The sequence below is a fragment of the Antechinus flavipes genome, chromosome 3 (genome assembly GCF_016432865.1).
Source record: "Antechinus flavipes isolate AdamAnt ecotype Samford, QLD, Australia chromosome 3, AdamAnt_v2, whole genome shotgun sequence".
Lineage (NCBI taxonomy): Eukaryota > Metazoa > Chordata > Mammalia > Dasyuromorphia > Dasyuridae > Antechinus > Antechinus flavipes.
In genome coordinates this window covers 327,895,464-327,918,280 of record NC_067400.1, presented here as the reverse complement: position 1 = coordinate 327,918,280, position 22,817 = coordinate 327,895,464, and the positions used below count along the sequence as shown (strand labels likewise).

Sequence of the window (22,817 nt, the reverse complement as noted above, 5' to 3'; positions counted from 1 at the left end):
ACAGAAGAGGAATTTGATTAGTCTTGGTTGCCTTGGGAGGGCAGAAATAGGAACAGCAAAGAGGAGGATGATTTTTAGGCTTGATTTAAAGAAAAACTTCCTAACAATCAGAAATAACCAAAAATCAGGTGAGGAGGCAGTCAATCAACTCACATTTAATAAGCTTCTATTATACAACAGGTGATGTTTCAGACTCTCTATGACATTTAGAACACAAACTGTCTTGTTTTTAAAGGTCTTCACAAAGTGGCCCCAATTTATCTTTCCAGTCTCACTGAATCCCACAATCTTGAGACTCAGTTGTTCTTACATGACACCCCATCTCCAATCTGTACTTTTGAACTGGCCATCTCTCATGAGTAGAATGCACTTCTTTGTCTATCTATGCTTCAAAGAAGCTCTCTCTTTGTTCAAGACAGCTTACCTTCTATAAGAAACTTTCCTGATCCTCCCGATTGCTAATATTTATCCTTTCAAATCATATTGTATTTTTGTACTTTGTTCTTTCCCTCTCCCTCCTATGTATGATATGTATATATATTTATTTTCTACCCCATGAGATAGTTTCCCCATGAGAAGCACTTTGGGATTAGAGATTGCTTCATTCATTGTATTTGAATCTTTGGGGCTTAGCAGTGTCTGGTACAAAGTAAGCAATTAACAAATGCTTGTTAATTATTCTTCCCACTTCACTTGCTCTACCTCTAATCAACCACCCTATGGCTCCACTCACCATACCAATGCAGATTAAAGTGCTTTCCCCTAGAAACTACTTCTCTATATGTATTCTTTCTTCCTTATCAGAAGATAAGCTTTTTGAGTTAGGGGTCTCTCTCTTTTGATTGTATCCCTAGTACTTAAGTCAGGACACAAAGTAAGTGCTTCATACATGCTTTTTTATTCATATTTTTTAAAAAGTATGTTAAACATAGGTCCAACATAACTTTCATCATATTTAAAAATTTAGTGATGGCATGGTCAGGCAACCTAAGCAGATGGTCATGTTATTAATAAACTTACAATGTAATGTAGATCCATGACCCAACAATAACTTCAAATTATAAATGCATTTTAAAAATTTACTTCAATATACCTCCAATAATCTTCAAAGAGCAGTTTTGACCTACATCCCTTAGTTAGCACTCCATCTCCCACTTCCATGTGTTTGCAAAAGTTGTCTACCATGCCTGGAAAACACTTCTTCAGAATTTCAAGCTTCCTTCAAGGCTCAGCTCAGGTGTCATGTTTCTCAGGAAGCCTTTCCCAGGCCTTCTAATTTCGACAGCAATTCATCTTGCTTTCCTTGATGAACCTAAATATAAATCTATTCTTCCCCCATATATATGTGTTTTATTTATAGTTGATTCTCTTGTTAATGAATTGATGACTATTGATGACTTTCCCCCTCTTTAATGCCTATTAAACTAGTATAATTCCTTTTGGAAAGGACTATCCAACTTTTCTATTTATATCCCCCAATACGTATAGGCATTTAAAAATTTTTATTGGCTGATTAGCCTCTAAATTTTCATTTCCAATTTAGTGGGGCTATTAATATTTGAGGAGAAAAAAACCTAGCTGTTCATTTTAAAAAGCAAAGGAACATGGTAGAATAGGTTTACATGTGCCTGTTATAGGACAAAAGTGTTTTATACTGAATTTACTAAGAAATAAAGAGTTTAAAATAAACTAATTTGATACAAATGATCCAGTATACATATTTCTACAATTCAATCTGAATGTTATATATCTTCCTTATTTTAAGTTCTCTGGTTTGCTTACAGTGGTTTCATTCAAATAGAGGAACATCATTATAACATGTTTATTGTCAAATAACAAAAGACCAGATATAAAGTTTGCTTTTTTTCTTCTGATTTATCTAAATTTAATTTTTGTTTTATTTTAATCATGAACACATGGCTACAAAAACTCATTTAAAATATCTTCAATTTCATTGTTTCCATATTGTGATCCAAAGAACCCAGATGATTTTATATTCTGTCAATAGCAGCTCTAGAAGAAAATGCTGATGCTAATATTTCCTTCTCTAAAATTTATATATCAAATCATATTACATAGTCATTTTATATGAAAACTGATTTGGTTTTCTCTGATAGTTAATAACATTTACTGTGAGAAAAGCTTTTGTCTCATTATCTTTAGTCTATATACCCATCTGACACTGGGCCTTGGAAGCTGGGTATGTGTGGATTGCATAAATTGAGTTACCACCATCAAAAATAATTCCAGCATTTCTCTTAGCAATGACAAAAATTCTATTACACTCAATAATGCCTTCTGTGTATATGTGTGTGTGTGTGTGTATAAAATACATCTGTGAACACTGATGTGCATATATATATGTATACACATTCAAGTTAAAAAAGACAACCTTCTTGCATTCAAAGTATATTATTGTAATCAGATTGCAGACCATTAATTGAAATACAAGTAAGATTTTTAACACTAGAATGCTAATCATCTGAAAATGTTTCCTCTACCAAAAATTGCAATGCATTTTAACTATATAGCTAGTTACTTATGAAGCTGCATTGTCACTAAAAACTCTTTCCCCTTTTTTACTGATGAAAAGTGTGAGTACTATACTTCAGGTCAGAGAGATCTATTTTTAAACATGTTGGTATCTAGCTACAAATAGCATTCTGCAAATAGACAACTGAATAGAGGACATATTCCTTGTTTTAATATCAAGATACAAGTGAGTTATAGGACTACTTAAGAATTTAATTCACTGAGTATAGTTTTATTTGTTATAAAAATATGAGAATAAAAAAGAACACAAGTTTCAAACCTGTGTCTGTTGAAATATCTTTAGCCTCTTCTTAAAGCGTGACGGAAGAACAAAATCACAGCCCTTTGCAAGAAAAGCTAACTCTCCCCTCAAATCCGGGTCCCTTCGAAGAGAGGTTTCCTTGATCATCATCTTTGAAAAACAAGTTTACTTTACTTAGCAACTGTCCAGTACACTCCTTAAGATGATCAGATTTAATCTTGACGATATATATGTTATAGGCAAAAAGTCATGAGTCTTGTAATGAAGAAATTGTTTCTTGTCTCCCATTGAAATAATATTCGCACATAATGATCTCCTAACCTCTTGAGGCCACAATTTCCACACCTAAACTGACAATCAAAATGAGTCTCACAGTAAGATCGTGGATTCCAGTGCCTTCTCACAATTTTCAAGCTAGAAACACATCCTGCAACAGAACCTTTGCTCCTGGGTAGCTGTATGACAAACTGACTTGCACATGTTGTGGGCACAGAGCATTCTGGGAAGGAAAGTACCCACTACCAAAAGTGCTAAAATTAGAAACATTACAGCTATACCTAAATATATCAACTTCTTTGACAATGTTAACTTGTTAAACTACAGCTTAAATGAGGTGAAAACTTATACAAAACTCACTGCTGCAATAAATGAACCCTTTAATCTTAACTAAAATAAAGACCATGAGATGCTTTTCTTGCTTTTGATGTGTATAATTTTATTAAACTTTAATTATTTTGAATCAAGGGCTCTCATTTTTTAAAAGAAATTCTGTTCTTTTTAGGAAAAAGTAAAGAAATATCTTTAAATTTATTAGAGAATTTTGTGAAGAAAAAAGGCAAAAATAATTTTATCCAACAGTGATTTGTGGATGATTTAACACGGTTTTTTTCCCCCTTACTCCTACATTTTATAATTGCAATCAATTACATGTTTCTTAAAGTCTTTTTGGATATTACTAATGTTCTCATACATCATTCTGGAGTTTTCAAGCCAATCCAAGGATAAAAGGGAGGGACTGGTAATTAAAGCATTGGAACAATGAAATAAACAATAACAAAAGAATTCATTTAATGAATTCTGAGATTACAATATCCATTTTATATGTACATTGTTACTTGCCTATTGTGTCCTATATTAGCTTATGAGCTCCTTGAGGGCAGGGGCTAGTGTGTGTGTGTGTTTTGCTTTATATTTGCATATTTTTGTATCTCAATACTTTACACACACAGAAAGCACTTACATAATTGCTTGTGGTGACATAATTAAAATGGTGACAAAAACACGGAAAACTATATGTATAAGATAGATATATGTACATGTATGTATCTGTGTGCAAATCTATATATAAAATAAAATTGAGTGATTTTGCATGTCTTTTTTCAAAGTGGCTAATGGAATGTGATATTTAAAAATATTAAATGATACAAGATTTAAAAATTTAAAACTTCTGAAAATGCTTTAAATTCTTATCATCTTATAATATTCTGATTTTATGCATACAAAATATCTACTCCTCTTCTTGATCATTAAAAATTATAAGAAAAATAAATAATCAAAACCCCATCATCATTATCATAAAAGCAAAATTCCTACTGCATTACTATTTCTTGCTTAGTTGGATGTGAGAACTATTTTGCTTTCTATTGTTTCTCTGCAACTCAAATGGGTAGATTTCCTTTGGAAGGCATTTTAAAAGTAGTCAATTGACTGACAATTGTTCACAATGGACTGGGTATATAATGATGATGATGATGATGATGATGATGATAGCATTTATATAGTACTTCAAGATTTGCTTTAAAATTATCTTATTTGATCCTCCCAACAACCCTGAAAGGTAAATTGCTATTATCTCCATTTTAATAGTGGGGAAAATTGAGGCAGACACTGGTACATGATTTGCCAGAGTCATGCAGTTAGTTTCTGAAGCAATTTTTGAACTCAGGTCTTTCTTATTTGTCCAAATGTCTAAACCTGTTAATCTAGAAAACCTATTAATATCTAAATTTAAGGTAGGATCTGTCTTTTGCCTCTTTTTGTATACCTAGCACTTAGTACAAAAGCTGACACACAATAGGCAATTAATAAAGATTTATTGATTTATTGAACTCGAGGAGTTGAGCCCTCTGAACTTCAACCCTGGGATCATCTAGTTCCCATGATTTAGAGATGTGATGCACCCAATAAGCAATTTGCATATGTGTATATACATACATATACACACACATTTATATACATATATATACACACATACATAATTACAAACATTTATACATGCACATACACATGTGTATATAGGCATATATGAAACTAAAAGCTATTCCACAATAGAAGAGTAGTTAAAGGATAAACAAACAGTTCTTAAAAGAAATGTTGCAAGCTATCAGCTTGGAATCAGGTTATGAAGAGCTTTAAATTCTAATATGAAAAATTTGTATTGTGCCCTAGAGGCAGCAATAAGGAATCATTGACTATTCCTAAACACTAGAGCTACATGATCAAAACTGTGCTTTAGAGTGATTATTTTGGCTGTTGTGTGGAATACAGATTATAAAGGAGAAAGACTAGAAAGCAGGGAGACCAAACAGAAGGTCATTACAATGGGCCATAGGCCCAAAGAATCATAGATTCACAACTAAAACCACTGCGGTTCATTAAGTCCATTCTTTTATATTACAGATGAAAAAACCAAGGCCAGGATTGATTAAATAATTTGCCCAGTTTCTGAAGTAAGATTCAAACAGATCTTCCTGATTCCATGTCCACTTCTTTATCTATCACATTAAATGAAAAGTGTTGAAAAGCCTGAATTAGAGTGTTGGGCCTGTGAGTACAGAAATGGACAGTTGTCAGAGATATTATAGAATAAGAAATAAGACATGAAAACTTTTTGGATGGGATGAGGGTGGGATTAGGAGTATCATATGCTAGAGTTTCCATAATGTGGATTGGGCTAGTTTTCCCTTAAGTGGTAAGGCTACTGTCCTGCTGGTTGGCTGGTCTAAGGAATTAGGGTTCAAAAACTATCTACACAAAATCTTAGCCATCGGTAGCATAAAAAGGCCAGCCCACACTGAGGCAGAACCATTTATATCTGACAGATGTGCCACTTTCATGAAGGTCAAAAGTGTTTTGACCAGATAGGTTTCCCTATGGAATTGAGAGGGACTATGTCTTTCTGAACCTATCCTTGTTGAATGGCTTTTCTATGGTTAAGTAACTTTTCTTTTTTTAATTGTAAAGTGATTGATGAGTATTTCCTATCATTCTAATTCTGAACCATAACTCTCCCTTGGTCAAATTTGGCTCGCTATTAAGGAGGAGAGAAGAGTGGATGACTCTGGGGTTGTGAACTTGGGAGACTAGATGTGTAACATCAGTGGAAATGGGGAAAAATACAGAAGGGATTGCTGTAATGAGGAAAGATAATGTTTGAGATATGTCGAGTTTGACATGCTATGGAATATTCAGGCAGAGAAGTCTAGCATTCAGAAGAGAGTGTAGAATGGAGAGCTGAAATTGAGAAGTTAGGGTCTGCATATATAAGTTTGTGTGTAATCTACAAATAGATTACAATTGAATCCATTAGCACTACATATGAACCCATATCACTACAGCGAGTTTGATGAAACATAAGAACAGAAAACAGGACTAAATTTTGTGGACTACCTAGTGTTAAGGGAGTGGGACATGGATCAACAAAGCAGATTAAAAAGGAAAGGTCACATAAGGGAAAGCAATAACCAAAAAGAGTTGTTGTTGTCTATCCTTTGTCTTGGAAGAGGATCAATGACATCAGGAAGGTGATGGACTGACTTAGAAGTCAATTGTATTTGAATGAAGGAAGGCTGTGCAAGTCATCTGCCTCATTCTCTCCTCCAGAGGTATTTAGGTCCAGTGGGCCAATACAGATCAAGACAACTGATGATGGAGTTTTGATTATATTTCTTATAATTTTTAATGATCAAGAAGAGAAGCAGATATTTTATATGCATAAAATCAGAATATTATAATATGGTAATCATTTAAAGCATTTTCAGAAGTTTTAAATTTTTAAATCTTTTATAGTTTAATATTTTTAAATATCATTCCATTAGCCACTTTGAAAAAAGACATTTCATTTCATTGTTCAATGCTTTAATTACTGATTCCTCCCTTTTATCTTTGGATTGGCTTGAAAACTCCAGAATGATGTATGAGTATATTAGTAATATCCAAAAAGACTTTAAGAAACATGTAATTGATGTGCAATTATAAAATATAGGAGTAAGAAAAAAAAACATGTTAAATCGTCCACAAATCACTGTTTGGTAAAGAAATTATTTTTTTGCCTTTTTTCTTCACAAAGTTCTCTAATAAATTTAAAGATATTTCTTTCCTTTTTTTCCTAAAAAGGACAGAACTTCTTTTAAAAAATGAGAGCCTCTGATTCAAAAAATACTTAATGTTTAATAAAATGTTTTAAACATTCATGAAATGTGATGTTTGTAGGTATAGAATAGGATATAAATGGGAGACCAGGATGGACAGCCTTTACTTTCGCAGGAAACCAGGAGGTAACATCTTTGCTTCAAAGAAGGAGAAAGGAGATGGTGTTGAGGAGAGAATAGAAGATTTCACACATCTCTTGTGGAAAATATGATAGTCAATTAAGCAATGATAAAAAAGATTGCCATGTAGCAATTAAGACCCAATTGATATTAGATAACATAATTTTGTGGAAGAATCTAATTGGCACAGTTGTGTAACTGAAGTACACACTTCAGTTTAGTAGTAAATGCTTAGGAGAGAAGGCTTACGGTGGGGGTAATAGGCTTGTATTTTTTTTTTAACCAAACATAAATCATGTTTATTTTAAAGTATTAAATATTTTCTAGAGTTAAACAATTTCAAAACAAATATTTAAAACAAAAATGTTGAAGTTTTTTCAAGTTCAGTAAACATTATTCCCTTCATTATTTCAGAATATAAATTAATCTAAGCCAAATACAAAGTTGTGGGAATAAACCTAATCTATCCTAAATAATCCATATTTCAGTTTGATTTCACCACCCTAGGCTTTACTACAAGCAGATGATTAACAAATAGTAAAAATAACCATTATAAAAAGCAAAAAGAAAATAACCTTCCCCCTAAAACAAACCAAACCCAAAAACCCCTAATACTAAAATTATCCTTCCTTCAAAATGTGTAATAGTGATAAGCTGGTGACTTCAAAGGGTTAATTCTATCCCTATTCTTAGTCTACATTTTAGAAAGGTATAGTTAATGTACCTTATACAATAAAACAATCAATGGTATTTCTTGAAAAGAAGTTGTTTAATAGGTCAGAGTACAAGGCTCATCTTGTAAGGGAAAATTACCATAAGATTCTCTTTTGTGAAAAGACAATCCTAAAGTGATTATGTCAGGCTTGTATTTTGCAAGGAATGAGTGTTGATTAAATCACTAAACAAAAGAATGTTTAAAGAGAATAAAATAGTTAAATAAGAAATTCATTTAAGGTCAAGTTTAAAAAGAAAATGTGCAAAAGATGGAAGACATATACACACACATATATGCAAGTAAGTACACATATATACTATACATATGCATATATATGTATACATGTGAAGCCAAATCATAGTATCCTTTAAAAAATCTGAAGCCTAAAATAATTTGAAGAACAATAAAATTTCTCTCTCTCTCTTTTTAAAGAAGCTACTTTGGGCATAAGAAACTGGATAAAGAGATTGGCAGGTCCAGTATTCTGGAGGAAAAGGGAAAAAGGAACTAAATAACTACAACAGATGACAGTAAATAAGCAAATAAATACAAATTCTATTTTGTTTCTGTTTTCCCTCATAAAGAAGAAACAAAATAGTAAAATTTCCCTTTATTCTGTTAGACCATACCTAAAATATCTGGTTTGGGTTTATATGTCAATCATATTTTTGGTATAATATTGATAAAACTAGTGTCTGTCCGCAGAAGTTCCCCTTCATTGTATATTATACAATTTCCTATCAATGTCTATTTCTAAAGTGGATGGATGAGAGGGAACTTCAAGTACCTGCTTACATAAGTGAGGAAGACTTGAGGGAAAAGGTGGTTTCAAGGAAGTATGTGATAAGTATTGCTCGCTCTGTCATGAGGAATATGAGGATGTTTAGTCTGAACAAAAACAGATATAGAGAAAACAGAACTGTTGTCTTCAAATATTTTCTGGTAGTTACATGAAAACAAGATGAGATTTTAGATGCTAAAGAAGTTCGAGGAGTTGACAGTAAATGTGAAAACATCTATATCTCCTTTCAGTTTAAAAGTTTTATTATTGAATTAAGTTAAAAATAAAGGTTATCAAGCTAAAGGTATGAAAGAAGTACATCTAGTAGAGTAGCAGGGGGAAAACTAAGAGCTTCTAAACTGAAAGCAAAGCCTTTCCAGGTCATAAATGTTTTTTTGGTTGCCCAACATTCTGATGTTTCACAATTTTCATGTTATATTTATAGTGACATTCTAGAGAACTACAATGTCTTTAAACAAGCTAGTATATCACTATACCTTATCAAAAGATTGTTCTTTTGATCTTACAAATGATACCTAGTGCTCATATCCTCACAACCTTTTTAGATTATTTACCATCTTCCTCTCTTTCATAATACTCATTTGACATTTACTTATTATCTAACTTAACTTAACTTAAAAGATCCTTGGGCAAAAATCTTTACAAATACACATTACATATTAATGGTAGTCAACTAACAATGTTGTCTTTTCATGGTTAATTCTTTGCCTTGAATCATGGTATTAAAGTCATTTCACCTTTTAAAAATATAACAATGTTGCATTTCCCTCATGACTTACTAAAGGAAACAAAATTTTCATAGGAAATAAGTTTACAGTTAATAACTAAATGTTTTGAAAGGTAATGGTAATCTTTACATTAAAAAAATCTTTGAATTCTAAATTTTTCTTTGAAATACATTTTTTTTTTCATTTCTTCTTTGAATTTGTACCCCGTCCCCTCCCAGTACCTAATCCATTTATCACTTTCTCAAAGCCCAAAGAGACACACTCTGAAGTGAATATAATAAGCTGTAAGACTTAAGGTTTCCCACCTGAGTTCAGGAGGACCTGAGTTCAAATCTAACTTCAGACACTTAATACTTTCTAGCTGTGTGTCCTTGGAAAGTCACTTAATCCTAACTGCCACAAAAAAAAAAAAAAAAAAAAAAAAAAAAAAAGACTTAAGGTGGGAGATAGAGAGACCAGAAAAGTGATAATGTAGTATCATGAAAAGAACCTAATAAAAGGCCTTAGTCCTGATACTGGCTCTACCATTAACTACTTAATTCCCTTGCCAAATTTCTTCATTTGTACAATGAATACGTTAGAATAAATAACTTCTAAAATTGTTTTTGGGTAGATTGGTGGTGCACTAATTAGATAACTATGCTTGGGGTCAAGAAGACCTGAGTTAAAACCCAGCCTCAGAAATTTCACGGTATGTCATTGGGCAAGTCAACTCTGCTTGCTTCAGTTTCTTCACCTGTAAAATGAGCAAAAGGAAATGGCAAACCACTCTACTATCTTTGCCAAGAAAACCTCAAATGGGATCATGAAAAGTTAGACCCGACTGAAAAAAATGAACAGCAACAACAAAGATCATTTTAACACCAAAAATATGAGGTTTTTCTATTTATTCTAAACACAACTCACTAGAATACTTTTAATCTGTCTAGTGCAGGTAGTTGATTTGAGGGTTCATGGAACCCTTGGGAATCTATTACAAGAAATTGTGAATTTATTTTTTTAACATTGATAACTATATTTTAATATAATTGGCCGTAACTATCTATATTTCATTTTATGCATTTAAAAACACCATTATAAGAAAAGGTCCCATTGGCTCCACCAGACTGTCAAAAGAGTCCATGGTACAAAAAAGGGCTAGGAAGCTAGTGATCCATTCATTTGTTACTTTAGATTTTGAGGAGGAAAGGACAATAGGAAAAAACAAAAGAAATGGGAAGAAAAAGGATCAAGAAGGGAAAAGAAAAAGTAAGAGAAAAGTCATACAGAAGAGAAAGATGAAAGGGCTTTTTAATACTGCATCTTTACTTAGTATAAATGTTCAAAAGCTGTCAAAAGAAAACTAGAGCAATGTTTCCTTTATTTCCATCACTGGGAGAATGAAAAGTTAAAAGTTTTTAATTGTTAATTTATCTTAGAGATTCAGATGGTTCCTTTCCATTTCCTTTCTCACAATGTCCCAAAGCAGTGATGGCAGGACAGGTTAGGTATTTATTTAATAACCAGTATTAAATATGATAAGTCTTAACAATATAAAGAATATAAAGATTCACTATAAATTCTTTGCATGTGTATGGTGAAGAAATATTTGTCATCTCTCTTTTCTTCTCTAATAAGAAATGACCTATTATTCATTTTCAGGGATTAATCAGACACTTGTTTAAATGATACTTCCTAAAAGTCAGGACCATATTGTTTAGCAGTACATTGTTCTCTGATTGTTTTGTGCATCTTAGCTTTAACTAGATTAACTTCCCCAAAGCAGGCACCAGTCTTGTATTTTATATCACCTGAAAAGCCTTCCTTGTGCACTACTGGAAAAGGTACACCAATACTTGACAGGCTAATTGAAATGAGTGAAAGTATTAATATGCTAAAGCATGCATTTTCACAATAGAAACAACATTAAAATAATCAACCAAGGCATTTTTTCATGTGTATTTATTTTATAAATATTTCTTTGATAAAACTTCAAGACAAAAGATTATTGATCTTACCTTGATTACCTCAGGACTCTGCTGAATCAAAACCACTGCAGTACTATCTTTAATTTTAGCATTTGTATGATTTTGACATACTGATGATCGAGCCTGGGAGGAAGTTGTCAAAGTTTCCTGCAAAATTTGCATCATTTCCTTTTCCTGTGATAAGCTTCCTCTGCCTGATTTGCATTCAACTAGTTCTTGAGCAAAGTCCTCAATGCTTTCTAGGATACGCAACAAAAGAGCACGATCCTCTTCCTCTATTTTATGTCCATTGGTTTCCATAATTCTTGTCAAACAGGAAGACGGAGATTTTTCTGAAAGTGAAGAGTCATTAAATTTGGGTTCAAGATCCAAAGGTATCTGCCCAGCCAAAGGAGTAGGGTTGTTTAAAGACTCAGTATCACAACTTTTGGCAAGAGGCTCCCTTAATGTGTTTTCCATTCTCTGTGAGAAACACTCCAAGTCCAATAATAGTTTATCTATTTCTTCTTGATTATTATGTTTCATAGTCCCTATATGATCTCTATCTTCAACTTTAGTGACTTTGGATGGAGGATTCTCCTTGGATAAGGCAAAAGTTGTTTTTTCAACCACCTTGCCAAGAGTTTCAGCTTGTACTAAGGTAGGAGATTTTTCAAGATTGTTATTATGGTTTGTAAATTCTGGTTTAGCTTTGTTCATATCTAAAGATTCCTGATTAAAGCTGTTCTCAGCTCTTTTTTCCTTATCAAATACTTTTCTCCCATCTGATTCTTCCTCTATATAAAGAGTTTCCATGAAATCAGTAGAAGAAACACTTTCCAGCGGATTCACAGTTAAAGTCTGTGGTTTAAGTTGGACAATTTCTGTAGTTCTGGGGTCATTTAGCTCTAAACTTTGTAAGGAATTTGAAGGACCTTTTGTGGAATTAGGCTGAATAGATTTCACTGTTCCAGTTTTAACACTCTCATGTTTGTCTTGAAATTCAACTGAATGGAACTGCCCTGGTTCTGGTGCTAAGTGGACAACATCTTCATATTTAGGGGGCTGTTCAGTGCCAAATATTGGGGAAAAGGGAGTTGGCTCTAAGTTTGGCAAATTACTAATAAATTCAGTCAAGTCTGTATTCTCATTATGTCCAGAATGCATGAATTCAAATGGTATCTTTTTTAGATAGGAAGCCAACCTGGTCATTACATTCATATAGATAGTTTCTGAATTTGAAAATGAATCATGACTATTTCCATCATTGATATTGCTCCCTGATTTTTTCTTTATGCATTGCTTTATGATGTCTGTGCATTTTTTCAAGTCCTCAGAGCACTTCAGCAAGATATCCAAGCACATTTTTATATCTGTCCCAGAAGAAGAGCTGTCCAACTTATGTTTTTCCAATATCTGGGTAATCAGATTTTCTTCAGACAAATTTTGGAGAAACAAAGAAGCCATATTTGTTTCAAGTAAATTACTATGGGGCACAGATTTTTCATCAAGTGAGGAACTCCGGAGTAAACCAAAGGATGGATAGTTCCCATCACTACCATAATGACCAAAGATCAGGTCAAAATCAACTGATCGCCTATTAAATGAGTCACTCTTAACTTTTCTTCCTTTTCTGTAAGTTACATGATTAGAGTTCTTAAGTTTTTCAAGAGAAAATTCCTTGATTTTTCCACTGGCAAAATTGATTGCTTCTCCTGCAATGTCTTTTACGTTGCAGGTGCTTTGTACCACAGAAACTTTCTTGACCTTAGGTATACCAGGGAGGACTTGATGGTTTTCTTCACTCTCAGCCAAGGAAAGACTATTTTCCTCAGGTAAAAATATAGGATTATGTGCTGCATTTTTGACACCAGAGACAGGGATATGCAAGAGCTCTGCACAAACACTATGATGTACCACAATACAGTCAACTCCATGTCTGAAGGTCTGACAAGTTCCAGTACAATAATGTATAGCCTGCTGAAAGCGCTGATCTATGACAACACTGTTGTAATAGTTCACAGTGCTAACCACAAGCCTGTATGCTGCTGCCATAACATAAAATCCACTTAGTAGAGGTTCTAAATTTATAAAAAGGTTCTGGTTCAACTTAGATTTCCTAGTTTCTTCATCTAGGCTATATACATTTTTGACATTTAAATTTTAGTTATAACTTGCTATTGTTGATTAGTGTTCCTTTTTTTTCTTGCAAAAGAAAACAAAATTTGACAGTAGAATATATTGCTATGATACAGTAGCTAGTGCACATGTGAGACTGAATGAAAAGTCACATTGCAGAAGACACTAGTCCTGGGCATAGCATCTATTGTTTGTCTCAACCTTCTTGGACATGGCAGTTATGTCATGATAATTCATAGAACTACATTGAAGTTTTTTTTTTAAACAAAATATCTAATTTCAGTTCTTCAGCAAGTTCTATGATATTGAAATGGAAGTTAAATGACTTAAAGTAAGCTCTAAACGTTGTGAATGCTGAGTTCTCCAAGGGTTGAAATGATCCATTTTTCCATGAGTGAAAGGGTAACCTAGAATAAAACAAAAATGAAAAATAAGTGAGAAATAATTAAGAGCAAATACATTTTTATATTAAGAGAGCTAAAGCAACTTATAATTCTTCTTCATCCTTTACTTCTCAAATTACACAGTAATGAAATCAAAAACACCATTTCAGTGGTTTTCATCCAAATGATCCTCACATCTTGACTGTCTCTTGTGCCTTATCTTTATTCAGTCAGTACATGCATCACTTCAAATTCTGGATTACCATAATTGTCTGCAAATTATTTCTTTCCAAAATCTCACTTTTCTCAAGTGCATTTTATATAATAATGCTATATATACAATGTACCCTTGCTAATGAAGTAGAAACTCCTTTGAGAGTCACTCTATTCAAACATATTACTCTATCCAGATTCTATAGTATTTATCTTCTGGCTACAAGGCCGTTCTTTTTCAAAGAATTCATCAGCAGGCTTACTATTATCTTTTCTATATAACCTCTGTCCTCATATTAGAAGTTGTAATATATCTATGAACTAAAATTTCATTATATCTCAGCTAGATATACATAAGAATGATCACATTTGTGATTATACCAACTCCCATAAAATCTCCATTTCTATGATTAAAAAAACAACACAAAGTACTCTATCAACTGATACTTCCTATCACTCAAAATCTCCCTATAAGTTTACTCCTACACTAAATTTTTTCTCCATCCAAAATTCCCATCTTTCAGTGCTTTTTCCAAGACATTGCTCCTCACTTTGCTCCTTTCTCAGTTTTGAAGCTACAGTTAACTAGCTCAATTGCACATTATTTGTCTATGTTTGAATCCCTTGCACCCCTGTCCCACCAAGTTCCAGCTTTGCTTTGCTCCTAATGTTCATTGGCTCCCTTCCTATTCCTATTCTCTGTATGCTTGAACTGTGCTGGAGAAGTCACACAACTCTGCTGACTAAGTCTATTACATATTTATATTATCTAATCTTATCTAGACTCGATTGCCTCTGGGTAATCCTTTTATTCTTTCCTAAACATTTTATTCTCCAGAGCTGCTGTACTAAACTTATTTTCTTTGTTCAAGCCTTCCCACCTTCCTCTTAGCAGAGGATCTTACTTCATACAGTCCTAACAAAATATATTCTTAATCCCTTCTCAGTTTTTCTATCCTACATCTATATAGTCACCATTCTTTCCCCTGTTTCACTGAAAGCAATTTCATATTGCAGAGATTTTTAAAAACAAAATGAGGAAAAAATAAGTGAAACCAATGAATTAATAAAAAAAAAAAAATCTAAAAATATATGCGCCATGTTCCACATTTAAGGACTCTTGCCCCTGGAAAAGATCTTTCCTTCTACCTCTTTAGGGACATGCTTGTCCTAATAATTTCACAATGTGGGTTTTTTATTATTTTGTGGTACTTGTTCTTTTCATCTGCATTGTTATAGTACTTGTTTATATTATTTTATTAGCTTGGTTTCCTTTACTCTGCATCAGTTCATATAGATATTTCTGTGCTTCTAGGTATTCATTATATTCATCCTTTTTTACCTCATAGGGATTCATTTATGTGCCACAGTTTGTTTAGTTATTCTCCAGCTGATGGACATCTACTTTGTTTCTTGTTCTTGGCTGCCATGAAAAATAATACTATGAATATTTTCACAGAGAGTATATGGGGAATGCTAAAGAGGTTGTGAAAAAATATGTACACTATTGCACCAGCTGTGAACTGGGCCCAACCATTCTGGAGAACAACTGGAACTATGCTATGCCCAAAGGGCTATATAACCATACGCTCAAGCAACATTGCCAGGAAGGCTAAATCTCAAAGTGATTAAATAAAAAGGAAAAAGACCCATATGTACAAAAATATTTAAAGCAGCTCTTTTTTCTTTTTTTTTTTGGGGGGGGGGGAATTGGAAACTGAGGGGGATACCAATCAGTTGGAAAATGACTGAACAAATTGTGGCATATGATTGTGATATAATACTATGCACTATAAAAAATGATGAAGGAGTTGGTTTCAGAAAAACATGGGAAGAATTATTTGAGATGATGCAAAGTGAAATGAGCAGAAATAGGAGAACATCATACAGTAATTCAATACTGTAACTATAATCAACTGTGAAGGACTTAGTTAATTTGACAATATAGTGACTTACAACAACTTTAGAGGACTCATAATGGGAAAAAAAAATATTATTTACTTGCAGAAAAAGAACTGATAAATTCTGAATGCACGTTGAAACATTTTCTTTCACTGTATTTTTCTTGATCCTCCCTACCTCCACAACAAGGTTAATGCAGAAATATATTTTGCATGAATATATATAGACACTGAGTACTGTATTCCTTGCCTTTTCAGTGGGTGGGAGGGGGTAATGAGGGAGAGAATTCAGAACTAAAAATAAGTTAAAAAAAAAAGCACATGTGGACTTTTTTTTCTTATAACAATTACTTCCTTGGGGTACATGCTTAATAGTAATAACTAGAACAAAAGGGTGTAAACATTTTTATTTTTATTTTTTTTCCCAATTTCTGCATAATTTTGAATTGCTTTGCAAAATGATTGTACTTTTCACAGTTCAATCAGCAATGACTTCCTACATCTCTTTCAACACAAAAACTATTCCAATTTTTGTCATCTTTACCAATTTTCTAGGTGTGAGGAAAAAAATCTCAGGATAATCTTTTATTTTGCATTTTTCTTCTTGTTATTAGTGACTTGGAATATTCTTTTATATTGCTTTTATTAATAGTTTGAAATTCTGAGAATTGTTCATTTATATTCTTTGACCATTTATCTATTAAAAATGGCTTTTATTCATAAAGATACAGTTGTTAGTTGTTTATATTTGATAAACTCTTTTATTATCCTAGATGTATTAATTTTGTTTCTGTTTTTAAGTTTCATGGAATTAGTTTCTTATTTTATCTTTTATAACTGCCTCTTTCTCCTAATTGGTTAAAATACATCTTCTACTCATAGATATGAAAAATATTTGATCAGCTTTTCTTCTAATTTATTTTATAGTATGGTCTTTGATATTAAGCCTACATATCCATTTTGAATTTATTATGGTTTAAGATATATTGGTTTAAGACTAATTTCTGCCAGTCTGCTTTTGAGTTTTCTAGTAGTTCTTATCAAGTAGATTTTTTAAAAAAATAATTTATCTTTTTAAAACTTAAGGAATATTGAGTTGAGTTCCACTATTTCTGATTTTCCCTTACATAGTCCCACTTTTAAAAACAATTTAATGTGGTTTTGATGAATGTTATACTTTATAATATATTTTGAAGTCTGGAACTATTTTTCTTCCTTTAATTCCAATCTTTTCCCCCATCATTTCCTTTAATATTCTTGATTTTTGTATATTCAAATAATTTCAAATTCAAATAATATTTATTCAAATAAGTTTATTGAGTTCCCATAAAGTATCCCTTCCCCCCCCTTGATAGTTTGGTATGGTATTAAAATGGTAAATCAACTTTGGTAGTATTATCATTTCTGTTATTTTTGCATTGCCAAGAGGATTTAATATTCTTCCAATTATTTGTTATTTTTCAAATTTCTGCAAGGAACACTTTGTAATTGAATTTATATAAATATTTTGGTGCTTTGTAAGATTGCCCTCCAAATTTCTTTTATTCATTAATTTATTTCATACTTATTTTGAATGAGATTTCTCTTTCTATTCATTAGGAAATTTTCTAGGATATACTTATTATATATATTTTGTTTTTGATAAGTATACTTTATATTTAAAAAGATATCTCTATGACTATAATTTGTAGAATTTTTAGCAGAAATGAATTTTATACTTCATCAAAAGTCTTTTTTGCATTTGAGATAAATATGCTTTGGAATTTTTTTCAAGTTATTATGTTGATTGTTTTCCTAATGTTAAATTACTCTTATATTCTGCTATGAATCTAACTTAGTTATATGAGTGATTTTTTAGTTAAATTGTTGTAGTTGATCTGAAAGGACATTATTTTAAAATTTTGAGTGATATTCATTAATGATATTGAGTTATAGTCCTCCTATACAATACTGCTGCTACTGCCCATTTCACTTTGCATCCGTTCATGTCTTTCCAGATTTTTCTGAGAGTATATTGCTTGTCATTTCTTAGAGCAAAACAGTATCCATACATCATAATTATATACAACTCATTCAGCTATTTCCCAACCGATGGACGTGCCCTCAATTTTCAATTCTTTGTTACCATTAAAAAAGCATACAGGTTCTTTTTCTTTTTGTTTTTTTAAGCTTTTTGGGAATACAGATCTGATAGTGGTATTGACTAGTCAAAAGGCATGAAAAGTTTTATAGATCTTTTGAGTACAGTTACTAATTATTCTAATGAATGGTTGAATCAGTAAACTAACTTCCCCGACAGTGCATTAGTGTCTCAATCTTCCCACATATACTCCAACATTTGTCATTTTACTTTTCTATCATATTAGTCAATTTGATAGGTTTGAACCTGTGTTTCTTTAATACTTTAAATAGTGACTTAGAACATTTTTTCATATGATTATAGATTTGATTATTTTGTCTGAAAACTACCTGTTCATATCCTTTAACCATTTATCAAACAAGGAATGCTTCTTATTTTTTTATAAATTTGACTCAATTTTCTATATATTTGGGAAATGGGGTCTTTTTTAGAGAAACCGGCTGGAAAAAATTTTCAGTTATGATGACTGTTTATTTCCTTCCATTATATTTCCCCACAATTATTCTATTTTCTCTTTCCTTTCACCCAATCCTCTCAAAAACATTTTGCTTCTGTCTTTAACCTACCGCAATCTGTCCTCCCTTCTATCATACCTTCTCTTTTTCTTCTCTTCCTGCTTTTTCTGTAGGATAAAACAGATTTTTAAACCCAACTGAATATGTACATTATTCCTACTCTGAGCCAATTCTGAGTAAGGTTCCCCCTAAAAATCTCCCCAATTTTCCGCTCAATTGTAAAAGCTTTTTTGTGGCTCTTTTATGTGAGATAATTTATCCTATTCTACCAATCCCTTTCCCCTTCTCTCAGTACATTACTCTTTCTCACTCCTTAATTTAATTTTTTGCTTAATCATGCCATCATTTTCAACTTATACCCATGTCCTCTGTCTTTGCATACTCTTTCCAACTGCTCTAATAAGGAACAAGTTTTTAAGATTATAAATTATTTTCCCATGAATGGGCTTAACTTATTGAAACCCTTATGATTTCTCATTCCTGTTTATTTGTGTGTGTGTGTGTGTTTCTCTTGAATTTTATATCTGTCAGTCAAAAAATTTATATTTAGCTCAGGAATACTTAAAAATGTTCTATTTCACATATTCCTTCCCCCAGCTATCCTACCCAGAAATAAAGATTACTCAGTTTTGTTGGGTAGGTAATACTTATTTGTAATCCTAGATGTTTTGCCCTGTGGAATGTCATGTTCTAAGCCCTTTAATCTTTTAATGTTGAAATTGCTAAATCTTGTTTTATCCTATGGTACCATGATATCTGATTTATTTCTTTCTAGCTGCTTGAAATATTTTCTGATTGACCTGATAGCTGTGTAGACTACTAACAGATTGTTTTATGCTGGTCCTGATCTGTAGTCCTATTATTTATTATCTACTGGGTGTCCATCCAATAAACAGCTAAAATTAAATTCAATGCATCCTAAACAATCCTCCCTGATACCTGCAAATTCTTTTAACTTCTCTATTTCTATTGAGGGTACAGATCCTTCTAATTACCCATATTAGTGACTTTGTGCTTATTGTTGTTGCTTTACTCTAATTATTCCTCCATTCAAACAGCTGGCAAGTCTTAGTGATTCTTCCTCCACAATTGTGCTAACACTCTGTCTCCTTTGCATTCATATTTCTACCACTATAGTTTTTGCCCTCATCACCTCTCTTCGTTTCTATTTCAACAGCTACCTGACAGGTTTCTTGGTCTCAAGCTTCTCCAATCTATCTCATTTAGCAAAGGGGTATTTCAAAAGAAATACTCTGACTATATCACTCCTAAATTTAAGAATCTTAGTGGTTACCAGCTGATTCTAGAAGAAAAGACAAATTCATCTCTTTGATATTTAAATTCCTTCACTGTCTGGCTCCAGCCTACCTTTGTGTGCTTACAAACACATCATTCCTCTTCAAACACTCAGCCTTTTAGCCAAATGAGTCGACTGCTGTTTTTCAGACATGACATTCCATCTTTCTTCTCTGTTATTTGGCACAGACTATTCTTTTTGTCTAGAATGCTCTCCTTTCATAGAGAAATTTATAGAATTATTTGCTTCCTTCAAACGACAGTTCAAGTGCCACCTATTATGTAAGGCCTTTGCTGATTCCCCTTAACTGAACATCTTTTTCCACTTCAGAAATGCCTTGTATTTACTTCATGTATATATATTCACAAACATAATTTGCATTTACTTAATATGTACACTCTCCCCCCTCCCCCAATAGAATGTGGGTTTTTTGAGGATTCATTTTTCTCTTTGAATTTCTAGCACAAAATGGTTTCATAGATAGTAATCAACTAGTGAATTCTTACTGACTCAAATTATTGACTTACTTTCAAGAAATACATAATTTGGATCTGTATTATTTATTCAATTTCATTTTGATATATTTCCCAACACAAAACTTAAGCTTCCTTCAAACAAATCTTACAGTCCCCAACACACCAAGGTCATTTCTGCCTTTAAAACTTTGCTCATGATCTTAACAATTAGATAATTCTCTCTATGGAGCTTCCTATCTGTTCTTCAAAGACCAACAAAAGTTCCATCTATTTTATGAAAATTTTTCTAATAATCTTTGGCCGCAATGATTTGGTTTTTTCTCTAGCTTCTTTTTAGCTTATTATATATACTATAAAATCAGAACCTTATTGCATTCAGATATTTGATCAGTTTGAAGCACACCACCTTTATGTCCATCCACACACTCCCATCAACCGTGAATATTGTTTTAATTATTTAATTATATTGAAAATTTTATTCTTATAAGTTTTATATATATATGTTACATATGTTTTATGTTTCTTTCTTAATGATGTCTTTTGTTTATACTTCATATTCCTTAAATATACTCTTGTCATACCAGCCTTCACTTGTAATAAAGAATTAAGAAAACTTCAGCAAAACTAACAATCATCATAACTGCATCAGCATATGCAGCATCCCACACCTATAGCTTCTTACCTCCTCAGAGAAAGTAGTTGAAATCCATCTCCTTTTCTCTTCTCTGGGATCAAACATGGTCTTTACACAGTGTTCATTTTTTTTTTTTAACATTATTTTTATAGTCTATAATTATTTTCTCTGTTTCTGGTTCTAGTTCATGTCTATTCCCATATTACTCTGAATTCTTCAGATTTGTCATTTCTTATAACAAAATAATATTCTATTACATGCCAAAATTTGTTTATCCATTTCCTAATATATAGGCACTTATTTGTTTCTAGTTCTTTGTTTTAACAGAAGATGTTGCTATGAACATTTACATATATATGCACACACATACACAATACACACACACACACAAATATATATATAGTTTTCCCTTTCTTTGAAGTCCTTGGGGTAGATCCTTACTAGCAGGATCTCTTTTCTCACTTCTGCTAATCTGCTGGGAGAACAAAAAAAACCTTAGTATTCTAAATTTAAATTTCTCTTATTATTAACGATTTGGAACAATTTTATAACTTTAATAACTAGCAATTTTAACAGCTGGCAATTTTGGCATTTATTTATTCTACATGTACATTTAGGAATGGATCTTGGTTTTGTGCATGTGTGAGTGTTTGTGTGTATATATTACTGCAAATATTACAGAGAATAATTAACTCCAAATATTTACAAAACATAAACTTAGCAGATATTTAATACAAAGTTGCTACCCCAATTGATAGCTTTTCTTCTGAGTCTAGGTGCAATGACTTCGTCCATAGAAAAGCTTTTTGATTTTTATATAACAGATATCTGACTGAAGTTGAAGTAACCAAAATATAATTATACTATTAATTTTCCAATGTTTACTCATAGTTATACTATCAAGAGAGAAGCAATCTACTATCCCAGCATTTTGCTTACACTGCATTACCCTCTTTATCCCATATTTATTTGGATGAATACTTCACAGCTTTAAGCCATTTTATTAAAGATTAGTGGATACAAAGTAAGCAGTAAATTTCCCTCTTGAAGTAGAAACTATAGTGAAGTTCACTTATTAATAAATCAATCAATATTGATTGTTAATCGAATACTTGCACATATCAATACTGTTCTAGGCATATGGTGGGGGGATACAAAAAAATCAGAGATGTGGCCCTTAGTCCTGAAGGAAATAATATTTTTGTCAGAGAGAGTTAAGACTACTACATAAAAAAGAATGAACAATGCAAGAGTAATTAATTTGCCCATTAGAAACTATAAGAAGTTCAAAGGACATAGAGGTCAATGTGAATTGGAGTAGTAGGGAATGGCTTTATAGAATACAAAGCTAGGCTTAAAGAATAGGGAGGATTTAGACAAAGGAGGGAGGAACATGTGTGGAAAACACGATGAAAGAAGGTACCAAGGCAAGAATAAGCATGCTTTATTTGTGTGATAGTGATGAGAACAATCTGATTAGTGTGAAGGGTGTGTATTAGGGAGCAGTGGGAAAGAAACAAGATTGAACAAGTAAGGTGGAATCGAATTATGGAGGGCCTTGAAAGCCAAGAACTCATAACTGAT

The 22,817-nt window shown here is 32.3% G+C and overlaps 1 protein-coding gene across 4 annotated transcripts in view; it reads right to left on the bottom strand.

Annotated features, from left to right (window-relative positions):
* PPP2R3A (protein phosphatase 2 regulatory subunit B''alpha) overlaps positions 1 to 22,817 on the bottom strand; it is a 214,947-nt gene that overhangs the window by 136,987 nt on the left and 55,143 nt on the right. For 3 of the 4 annotated variants that reach the window (XM_051985596.1, XM_051985597.1, XM_051985598.1), the window contains exon 2: positions 11,587 to 14,081. In XM_051985596.1, coding sequence (XP_051841556.1) covers positions 11,587 to 13,590 — 2,004 coding nt within the window. In that variant the 5' untranslated portion in view covers positions 13,591 to 14,081. Of the gene's footprint in view, positions 1 to 2,812; positions 3,245 to 11,586; positions 14,082 to 22,817 lie in introns of those variants that run through there. The other variant, XM_051985599.1, reaches the window with a different exon arrangement.